This window comes from Gossypium raimondii, chromosome 12 (assembly GCF_025698545.1).
Source record: "Gossypium raimondii isolate GPD5lz chromosome 12, ASM2569854v1, whole genome shotgun sequence".
NCBI classification, from domain to species: domain Eukaryota; kingdom Viridiplantae; phylum Streptophyta; class Magnoliopsida; order Malvales; family Malvaceae; genus Gossypium; species Gossypium raimondii.
In genome coordinates this window covers 636184-647509 of record NC_068576.1, presented here as the reverse complement: position 1 = coordinate 647509, position 11326 = coordinate 636184, and the positions used below count along the sequence as shown (strand labels likewise).

Sequence of the window (11326 nt, the reverse complement as noted above, 5' to 3'; positions counted from 1 at the left end):
ATTTGTTAAAACTAAAGGGGAAGAAAAAAAGGGGGAAATAAAAAATAAAAGTATATGGACTAATTTCAAACATAAGTGACTAAAATATAATCCGAGGTAAATAAAAATGACTATTTTGATAGTTTACCCTTAACTACAAGAATAAGCTTGCTAATGATTATATTTTTCTTTTACATGAAGCATTTCATACCCTTGATTCATTATTTACGTGACATCCATGTGGCGAACCTCGTGTATGCCACGTTAGTAATTAATTACTAAAAAAATATTTTTTTAAAATTATACTTTTAAAATAATGTTAATAATTTTTAAAATATTTTTTGAATGTTTAAAATTTTAAAAATTAATTACTGATGTAGCATTCATGTGTATGTCACGTCAACAAAGTTAACAAACGTTAACTTATTCATCTATTTTTGCGGTGATTTGACAAAGAACATAAATTTAAGTGCTAAAAGAGCCAAAAATTTTAAATGGATAGTTAAAATGAATTTTTTTTATAAAGTTGAAGGATCAACTAAATCATTACGTTACATTTGCGATGAAGCGCCGTAACAATACAAAAAAAATACCAAAATGATCAAGAGTAATCAATCAAAGATTTTCTAGATTTTAATAGCAAGAGAGATCAATATTTTTAAATATAAATCAATTTATCTTATATAAATTATTTTTCAATTTTATGTGATCAACTGACCTCGCAATCATGCATGTATTTTTGTGAATGTATGCAAGTGTCTTGTGTGTATTAGATGTTGAATATTAAATGTGTTATTGATAACACTCGTATTTAGAGTTGTTTTAGTATAGTTTTATATTTTTTAGGAGATAATTTTAGCTTTTAGATTAGTTTCTAGTGCATTTTATAGTTTTTTGATTAATTATATTTTGTTTAATGTTTATCTTTTTTAGAGTTTGTTTGGATTTACTTGCTATTTTTCTCTCTACATTGTAAGTTTCGAATAAAGAATGGAATACTTGAAGCATAGGGTAAAAAATAATGTGAGAAGTCTTCCGCTCCACTGGATTTCAATGAGGTGGAGCACAATCTTCAATTTAGAATTTTCAAACAACAAGCAATCTGCTCCATTGCAATTATGCGCCTGGTGGAGTGGAAGGATAAAAACCCTATAAATAAGGGGTGACGTGATTTAAGAAGAAAAGCGAGGAAAAAGAGGAGAAATTAACTTGGAGGCTAAGAAACAATTCTCTCACACCAAAAGGAGCTTCAAGCTTGCAAAGACGAAAAGGAAAAGAGATCTGAAGCACTCGGCATTAAGTGGATAATTATTTTTTCTTTCTAGATTATTTCTTTTTACTTTTTACCAATGCAAGTTTGTTTTGAATTTCTTCTTGTGATGTTTTCTCAGCTCAACATGAACTGAACTCTATTTTATTGGAGCGATGATGGATCATGCTTTTAGTTAATTAATTTATTTTCTCTTCAATTGTTTCGATTCTTGTCAATTATTTATCCAGTCTTGTGCTTATTTAATATGCTTGTTTGACCACCAAGTTGCATTAATTTGATAATTTTGATTTGTCTTTGAAGAGAAAATTAAGGTTTAGATTTAGACTGAATAGATTAAGATTAACTTTAGTAGCGTCGACAAACGAGTTAACTTGCCGTTAGTATAGGAATATACTTAATGTCCTAATCAACCCAATAGGTTTGATTGTAGTAACTTTACCCAACTTGTCTAACATGAGAATATAGCTAGTGGAGAAAGGAGATTAACTTAACTAGATATAGGAAGAGTTTAGTTAATGCCACTGAATCCTAAGTTAATAATTATATAGATTGAACAATTGGACGAGAGATAATTGATTAACTAATCAAACTATCGGTTTTTAATTCCATCATAATGTAATATAAGTGAGTGAATAGTGGGATTGTCTCATCTCATCCAATGCCAACGCAAGTGGGGGAGAAGGGAGAGAGAGAGAGAGAGTAGATGCCTGCAAATCATCACCCACCAAACCTACCTACCAAAAGTAGAACAAAAAATTTTCAGAGGAACATGCTATAAATGAAATGATTCAGTGTAAAAATTGCCCCCTTTTTGTTAATGATTTTACAGTGGATGAAAGATACTATGTAACAGTAAGAGGATTTGATTCCTCTTCAAGGTCTATTCTTGTGTTTGCATCCACAACTACGGAAAACAAAAGGGTTGAGATTTGGGAAATAATGGATTGGTTAAAAAGGAAAACAGAAGTTTTTTGTATTTAATGCTGGACCCATTTGGCATCCCAATGGGGTTTTGTTTGCCAGTTCGTCCTCGTCCTTTCTGCTTCAACTTCCAACCTATTTTTCCATATTTGTGATGAAATTTGGTAGCTCAGCTGTATGCATCTGGATTCTAGCTAAATTTTCAATTCCTTTATTTACTTATTTCAACCTTTTAGGTAAATTGCTGAAATTTTAGTAGACCACTTGCTCTAGCCAATTGTATGTATATGTTGGTCAAGGCATGTCATTAATGTCATAGAGGGCCAAATCTTTCCTACTTACAAGTCAATCACTAAACAATCTTATTCATCTTTTGCTAGTTTTCGTTTAAAATCAGAATGAAGTTTTCTCATACAAGGAGTTGTTCAATAAGTTTTTTTTATTTATGTTACCATCATCCTTACTTAGAGGTGAAGTCGAAATTAGAAATTTATTTTAAGGCGTCAAGATCAAATTATAATATTTTGCGAAATTACACGAAAAGAAAATTCTGTCTAGGAGAGTGGGTAAAAAGCGAAACTGTTTGCGGTTCTTCCAATCTTTCCTGGGAATTGAACTTAGTGCGGTTTCGTCAATTTTCTTCCTGTTCATTTTCCAATCAGATTTCCGATCATCTGCTTTTGTTGTTCGGCTTCCATTCCTTTCGAGAAGAGCAATGTCAATTGTGTTCCACCTTCTTTGTTCTGATGTATGAATATTGATTACACCGATTATGACAAATTTGCTTCTAATACAATGGTTCTTCCACGACACAGTGATTGCTATTTTATTTACACTCAAGTTGTTTTTTGTCAGCGCTAACAATTTTGTTTTGCAGCAGTATATTTCCAACAACTTTACTATTAAACTAACTTATAATTTTAGAAACATCCCTTGGCACCGTCCTTTCTCAAAGGTCTACTCTCAATTCGTATTCTTTTCGTCCTAATACTCAACCAAATCAATTACAATAACAATAGTTACAACATTCCTAATAAAACCATTTCCTGATTTATCAAAATATTAATGAATACTCAATAAACCAAATCAACCCGTATTGAGATATATAAGAATTTTCGGGTAGACTTATTAATATTATTATTAATTCATGAATTGTTGTGTAGCCATTAGAGAAAGATATGGGGTGGTCCTTAATTTGGAACTTGTTTATAACTTGAATGTAGGGATGTGATGGAATAACACTCATTTTTAACTTCTTATGGACTCCCTTCCTAAACTAATTAACTATGAATCCATCTTGCCTAGAGGACCACTTCATAATTCTCATCATTTGCACTTCACATTAGGTTCTTATGGTGACTATTTTTATATTTCATTTATATTATTATATTGTGAATGAGATATTTTGTTTATAACACATAAATTCTTCAACAAAGTGTGAGTGTTTTTCTTTTCTTTTTCTTTTTTAAGAAAATAATGTAAAAGCGCATTAATAAACAAAATATAAATTACACCAACTAATAGTAATGATTTTAATACATAATTAATAAATATTTTTTATTAAACGAGTAACAATTAAAATTAATTATATACAATGTTTTTGGAATCGAATTGGTAATCGAACTAGTTAGACCATCGATTTTCAGTCTGATTAATTCAAAGTAAATAAATAAATATTAAATAAAATTATAAAATCTAGTTGAACTAATTAATTTATCGACTTTATCGATTTACAATGTTAACCGATTTTTGTCACCCTTCGAATCAATACCTCAAATGTCTGAGGTATATTTATAATGATATATTTTGAAATTTGGAGTATTTAAAGGAAAGAAACTTTAATTTGGTAATATAGTGACGTGTCATTCATTTAAATCATTATTAACTCAATACTTCAGTACACTTGGCTAAGTAGCAGCTATTTTTTATCCAAAGTAGGGCAGTTAAAAAGTAGATCTTGAGGAGGTTTGCTCCATATTTCAACTTACAAAAGGAGGGTTAAAAGAGGAAAACCAAAAGGAGTGGGTAAAAAGAAGAAAACAGAGGAGAACAAATATTTAAAATGAGTAGCTAACGGCCGTTTGCTAGTGGGCTGACGGCTGATTCCTTGCAGGGGCTTGGGGGGAGGCTGGTTTTTCCGGAAGCAACAAGGCGTTGCACAAAGCTTTCAATTCTATTTCCGTTAGTCTCCGTCAGTAACCTCTTCCCGCCAAACGGTAACGACTCGACCCCTCTTTCCTTCAGTACCTCCTCCATTCTCATCCTTCCACTCCCCAGTCCGTTTGCCTGCACGTTACAAACCGTCAAATGTGGTGTGGTGTGGTGGGTCAAATATTAAATCCAAAATTTTAAAAAAAAATCGTTTAAATCTGTTTGGCTACCGAGAAACCTGAGTAAAATTTACGTTGTTTAACAATGGATTAAAAAGTTTCTTTAAGAACCAATCAGAGCATCGAAGGGAGTAGAAGAAGAAAAGGTTGATGATATGTATACCTGAATTCGAACATAGTCAGTACGGTTCCAACAGAAAGCGTTCCCCAACATCTGGTCCACCGTCTCCGAGACACCGTCAAGCACAATGTCAACGACGGAAGAAGTGGAGCATTCGCCGTTACTACCGACCTTCCACCTTCCGCACGACGGACCGTTGCCTAAAGACAAAACCATCAAATCCTCAACGCCGTTAACGGAAGGGAAATCTCTCTTGTTATGGAGCACGTGCGTTACCGCGGCGGCGGTAGGGTTGTTCATGACCAGACCGCCGTCCACGGCATAGCACGATGTCTTGCCGTCGATGGATGACAATCGGAAAGGTTTGAAGAGGCTTGGAGTGGCTGACGTGGCGCGGCACACTTTCCAAAGCTCGAAGTTGAAGCTAGGTGATCCGGAAGCGTCGGCGCGAGAGAAAACAAAGGGTGCTGAACTGTTGAGGTCAAAGCAAGGAACCAGGAGAGGCTTACACGTGTCCTTCAGTGTCAAAACCGTTCCGTCTTCTCTCCTAAACATTTCCTTCAGCACCTTATCCATGCTCTTACCAGAGAATTTTTTCCGACGGTGAAGAACTCCGGCGAGCTTATTGACTCTAAAGAGCCGAGAGTTGTTCAGCGTGATAAACTTAACAGCTTCTCTAGCAGTGAAAAGTGGATGGCCAGTTCCATCGTCGGCAGAAAGCATAGCAGCAAGGATAGCACCAACGCCAGTGCCGGAGATCATATCGAAGAAATCAGCAATTTGAGCATACGGATCACCGGTTTTGAGTCGGATCTGGTCTTCAAGGTGGATAAGAGCAGCAGCAGCGACAATGCCAGTCGTTCCACCACCATCGATACTAAGGATTCGAATCTTCTTAGTAGGTTCACAGTGAGATAGCCATTTCTGCTCCAGTTTCGTGAAGATCTCGAAAGTTGCCTTACTTTGCTCCATTTTAGAACAAATTAGTTTTCCTTTCGGTCACCAATTAGCATTAATGGTGACGATAAGCAAGAAATACAATGCTTCACTATCTCTCTGACTCCAAATAGTGATTTATCAGTTTTGTGTGTGAGCACTGAGTTGAGTTAGAAACGGGGGTGAGCGAAGGGACGAGTGAGGAGGATATATGAATAGGGGAAATAGGACTGTTTGTTTGGGCTTTAGCTCTGTGCTGCTGGTTCTCTTTATATATGCTGAGTGCTTCACTGCTTCTTCGATTGTTCTTTCCATTTTTGTCGTTTTATTTATTTAATTATTTGTGTATGTTTTACTGAGAGTTTACTTTCTCAGTGGTGGTGAGAGAGTCGTACGTGTTTGGACTGTCCTCGCACGTGTTCTTATTGGGTTAAGCGAAGCGCCAACTTCGGCTCGGCTTCCGCTTCCCTCCTTTCTTTAATGCTTTTGTCAAATCTCTTTTACCTTTACTTTTTTTTATTTTTTTTTACATAACAAATATATTTAATTATTTTTTATTAATTTATTAAAACTCTTATCACACGCCCCAAAATAGCATATCCAAATTATAAGAAATCCCATAGAAGCCACAAGTGCGGAATTTACACCTTCCAAATTTATATTTGTTCGAGTATGAAAATAAATCACAAATACGGTACAAGTAATAAACGCCCAAGTTTCCTTTGGGTCCCCCAATTCCAATATGATCCCCACGCCTCATTAGCCCAAACGGCTCCCGAAAGAATTCTTATGGTTAAAAAGATAAACCCGAGACTAATAATATGATAACTCCAACGATCCAATTGTTGAGTCAATTGATATATGTAATAATTTTTAGAAGAAAGAAAATAAGTGTTTAGTAAAACATTGCTTCTTTTAGAGTGTAGAAACAACAAATATGGAAGATAAATGTGTATTTATAAATAATGAAACACATGAAATATATACGATATTAATAATTATCTTATTATGATTAAATTTTGATTAATTTATTATATTCAAAACTCGCATGATGAGATTAAAATTTCGATACTCAAACACCAAGACCTTAGCTTTTGACAATTATAAAATATTAACTATTGATTTATAAAAGAGCTTAATTATTAGTAGTAAAAGTTTTATCACACATGTACGTGTATGTTTAAAAACAACATACAATAACTAATGAAATGTAACGTTTGAAATTAATAACGAAGAATACATTATGCAATATGTCAAAAATAAAATAAAAAATAGTTTAAATTGTGAGTAAAAGGAAATTTAAATAGGTAAACAAAACAAATTAAAAATTGTAAATGCACTCTAATATTTATTATGGTATTTAGGGCGAATCTAGGGGCTAGCAGGGGCTTGGCCCCCTGAAATGGAAAAGTTTTTATTTTGGCCTTTTAAAATTTTAAATTAGTAAAGCTAAAATTATAGTTTGGCTCCTTAAAAATGATAAAGTTTTGATTTAATCTATTAAAATTATATTTTTACTATTGTAAAAATTACAATTTAATTTCGCCCCCCCTAAAAAGAATTTTTAGCTTCGCCCCTGATGGTATTGCCATTTTTCTTGAGCTGGTATCGAGTTTACTTGTGACATTAGCTCAATAAATATACAAACAATTTGTGTAATAACATTGGAACGCATCAAGATATCGGGATAAAGCTTTGTTAAAGTGGTAAAAGAATTTGTATAGATGCTAATAACATGGGTTTAAATATCAACATTCGTATTTTTTTTTTCATTAGTTTCTTTTAATAAGAAAAAAGATAAAAATACCATCATAATTATATAATTTATTTAAGATATGTAAGGATACTTTAGTAGTTTCATTGATTGAGCTGACGTGGAATAAGTTTATTAATATGGAGTTGATTGAATCATGGGACTATTTACCTTTGATATTATCCCATGTGAAACAAACAGAATTTTCTTAATTTTTAATTTTAAAACCGAATCAATGTAGAAACACAGTTGAAGTAATTTTTATTTTTTTTAAGAGTTTAATGCTATCGATATCATCGCCATTTCAATTTCAAATTTTGTTGTTTTGAATTTTCAAAATTTTAATTTTAGATTATTATTGAAGAACAAATATAACTACTTTTAGGGTGAGTTTGGATAGGCGGTGAGATTAGATACTATAGCGATACTGTAGCGTGAGACAAAAAGTAAGCTACACGCATCGCACCCAATCGCCCATCCAAACTCACCCTTAATATATATTTTTATTTCTTTTTAGTATTGTATTAAAATTTAGTCATTTACATTGTTACTCTTTGCTGAGGGCTGAGGAGTGAGATGTCTATATTCGATTTTAGCTTTGAGGTTTTGTCTCTTTATTTTGAAGAGAGTTTAAAGGGGTTCACATAGTAGGGAGACAAAACCCGACTATAGACACCCTTAAATAATACTTCCATTGTTTGAAGATCTAATCGATTACTCAGTAAATGACACTTCAAAAATTTCTCCTAAAAAGAACCTAACTCAATAGATTGGAATTTTGTCTCTCGAGATTGGATTGAAGTTAAACTATGCTAATCAAACCATTGATAATAATAATAATTACCTAAAATGAAGAAATAGACAAAATTACATGTAAGTAACCTGTTTTTTTCACTCTTCTTTGTAGTGTTAATTCCTAACTCATGGATGTTATGCAAAAAGCCTTTTATGTAACCCAAGGTTATTTGGTTTAGTTAAATGCTTTACTAACTTCTAATAGAATTGATCACTCTTAACTATTTCAAGTTGCAATAATTTTAATAGGGCTAATTATTATAAGCATTGAATTTAGTAGTTAATTCTATTCTAACTAATTAATTATTATGAGGTTGACTCTTTCGAATAAGTTTGTTCTCTCGAATTTGAACAAAACTCAAATGCTTGAAATTGTTGTAAGAGATAGTGAGTTTATCAAAGTAGAAGCATATCGTCGGGATAAATTATGCGAGGCACATGATCATCTACCAAGAAAAAGTAAGCATTTGTGTTTGGCAGAGTTTGAGCTCGTGCCTTATAACATATGACATTTACAGCACGTTTGGATTGGAAAAAAAAATGAAGGAAAGCTGAGTGAAGTGAGCGAAAATGGGTTACTTTCCTTTGTTTGGATAAATTATTTTTTATAACGGATGGGAATTGAGAATCCTCACTTTCTTTAGTAAAATAATTCATATATTTTCTTTTCCCCGATTTAACAGAAGAAAGGATTTCCTTTATAAATTTTAACTATCCAAACAATAATAAATATATATATATGTCATTTCCTTTATTTAACATTTTCTTACTTTCTTTTCCTTTCCTTTAATTATGTTTATCCAAACATAGGCTTACGGGTATGTTGCCACTTAGTATTTAGTAGGTAGTTGTTCATCGCGCACAGCCAATCTAGATAAACCGTTGCCTTAACCAATCTCTCAAAGCACTTTGGCTCCTCCAAAGAATTGGGAGACAACACTTCAATCGGGGATAATATTAACAGGTTTAAGTATTCGTCGGCTTCAAGCATACAACATTTCAAAGGCTTGTTCCGAACAATTCTCTCTCTTCAACCTTGTGGTTATAATTATATGTATAAATGAAAAGCAGAGATTTGGGCAGTGCATTGATGTGGAATCTATATTAACAAGCAAACATATTTATGTAGCAAGTAGTTATTATAAGAAAAGGAGGTTTCCAACATTTTCCCATGGAATATGTAGCTGAGCTTGGGGAAGCCAAAACACTTCCCTCACCATTGCCTGCAAATTTTAGAATATGCAATTTCAAAGGGGCCTTCAATGAATTGTTTCATGCTTTGTACGGGAAGAATGTGCAATGATTTTGTTGGTAATATTGGGCCAAAACATAAAAGGGTTTAGGGTTTAAGCCCCCTTTTTCAATTGTCATGATTAAATCATGGAATCATTCCATATGTATACTAATCTTCATGTAGGCCTGAAATGTAAGTTTTAAATTTGAACCAAATTTGTTTATATTTATAAATAGCTCATTTAAATCCATTTAAATTTGGCAATTGTTCTTACATTAGGGTCTGAATGAATTTTTTTTGGTCCAAGTTAGACCCTAAACATGGTAATTGTTCCCATGTTGGGGTTGAACTTTAGGATATTCAAGAACTAACTCAGATAAAAAAAAAGTTCAAGTCCCAATGTAGGAACATTTGTCAATTTCAGGGCCTAACTTGGACAAAAAAAATTCAAACCCCAATATGAGAAATTTTGAAGTTAAGTGACCAAAACAAAAACACGTTAATAATTGGGGTGATATTGGTTGAATTTACCCAGAATAAATGAATATTTAACCTTTTTTTTAAATGTGACATAAGCCCCTGTACTCTTCACAAATTTAGAATTTAGTTATTATATTCTTATTTTTAGGAATCTAATTCCTTTACTTTTAAGATTTCAAAACTCAAGTTCAACTGTTAATACTATTAAATCTTTTTTTTATTAAATTTGTTGGTGTGATGTTTTGAAATTTAAGAAAAGTAAGCACTTGTTAGCCATATAAAAAAAAGGTGTTATAATGAACCTAAATTTAATAAAATAATTTTAACAGTGTTAACAATTAACTTGAATTTTAAATTTGAAAATATAGGACTAAATTTCTAAAAGTGAAAATATAGAAATTCAATTCCTAATTTACGAAGAGTACAACAACTTATTTCGAAAAAAATAAGAAGATATTAAAGGGGATTATCAAAATCATGAAAGGATGGAATCCTTGTGGGTTAAGAGAGTTGGACCCAACTCGCTCCAACAGTCAATATTAATTAGCTGTTGCCCACGGGCTACCCATTTGGATTCTAAACTTTAGCCCATTGGTAATACCTCTCAACAAAACTCATTTTCAATTTAGCCCCTATATTATTAAAAAGAATTAATCAAGTCCAAATTGTAACAGAGTTAAATATTTGTTTTTTTACATAAAGACATCACGTGGTACTTTGTGATTGAGTATAAAAATAATTGTTAACGTTTGTAAAAAAACGGGTTAAAAATATACCGAACAATACTTTAGGTACCAAATTGGGAATTTAAGTGTACTTTAAGTACCAAATCAGGATCAATTGAAAATATAGTACAACATTTTTAAATATAATTATCTATTTAATATTTATTAATTATATATATTGTTTTTATATTTTTGTGCTAAATTTGTAAACATAAATATTTCAACATATTATTTTAATATTTATATTGTAGTATTATATATTTAATTTTCGTAAATTACATGATGTATAAAAGAAAATAATAATATATTATAAACTTAAGGTTGGGCCAGGGACAAAGACAAATGGGACCTCAAAAATGGTAAAATTTCCATTTAGTTCCCTAATTTCTTTTTGAAATTATATGTTGGAATAATAAGAAAATTGCAATTTGATCCCTAATTATTTTTTGATTCATCTCTTCATCCTTTGGTTGGGCCAAGTCCAATCGGTCTCAGGCTTTGAATATTGAAACCTGATCTCTATCTATATTTTGGAACAAATATATTAGCAAGGAAAAGCTTGGAGATAGTGGTCCCAGTCCAGTCTGAACTGGGCCTCATACCAACATTTCTAAAGGTGGGATGGGTTGGGACATGTTGGTTCAAAACTTCTTTTTAATAGTTTTATTATATGTTCTGATCATATCTTTTCCTTCGAATATAATGTTTTGAACTATCCATAGCCCTTTTTCTAACCCATAAATAGTAGGATAATGTGCTTTAGTACACTCGAACTCACA

At 32.2% G+C, this 11326-nt stretch overlaps 1 protein-coding gene across 1 annotated transcript; it reads right to left on the bottom strand.

Annotated features, from left to right (window-relative positions):
* Positions 1-4010: 4010 nt before the first annotated feature.
* LOC105762612 (probable inactive patatin-like protein 9) lies at positions 4011-5823 on the bottom strand. The gene is made up of 2 exons (XM_012580398.2): positions 4667-5823; positions 4011-4459 (listed from the first exon to the last, which is right to left on the bottom strand). The coding sequence occupies exons 1-2, from the start codon at positions 5594-5596 to the stop codon at positions 4244-4246; spliced, it is 1146 nt and encodes a 381-aa protein (XP_012435852.1). The 5' UTR covers positions 5597-5823; the 3' UTR covers positions 4011-4243.
* Positions 5824-11326: the final 5503 nt, after the last annotated feature.

Coding starts and splice junctions, on each gene's coding strand:
- LOC105762612 (XM_012580398.2), bottom strand. CDS start 5,596: ATGGAGCAAAGTAAGGCAACTTTCGAGATCTTCACGAAACTGGAGCAG. Junction 4,460..4,666: donor CTGACTATGTTCGAATTCAG/GTATACATATCA, acceptor TGTAACGTGCAG/GCAAACGGACTGGGGAGTGG.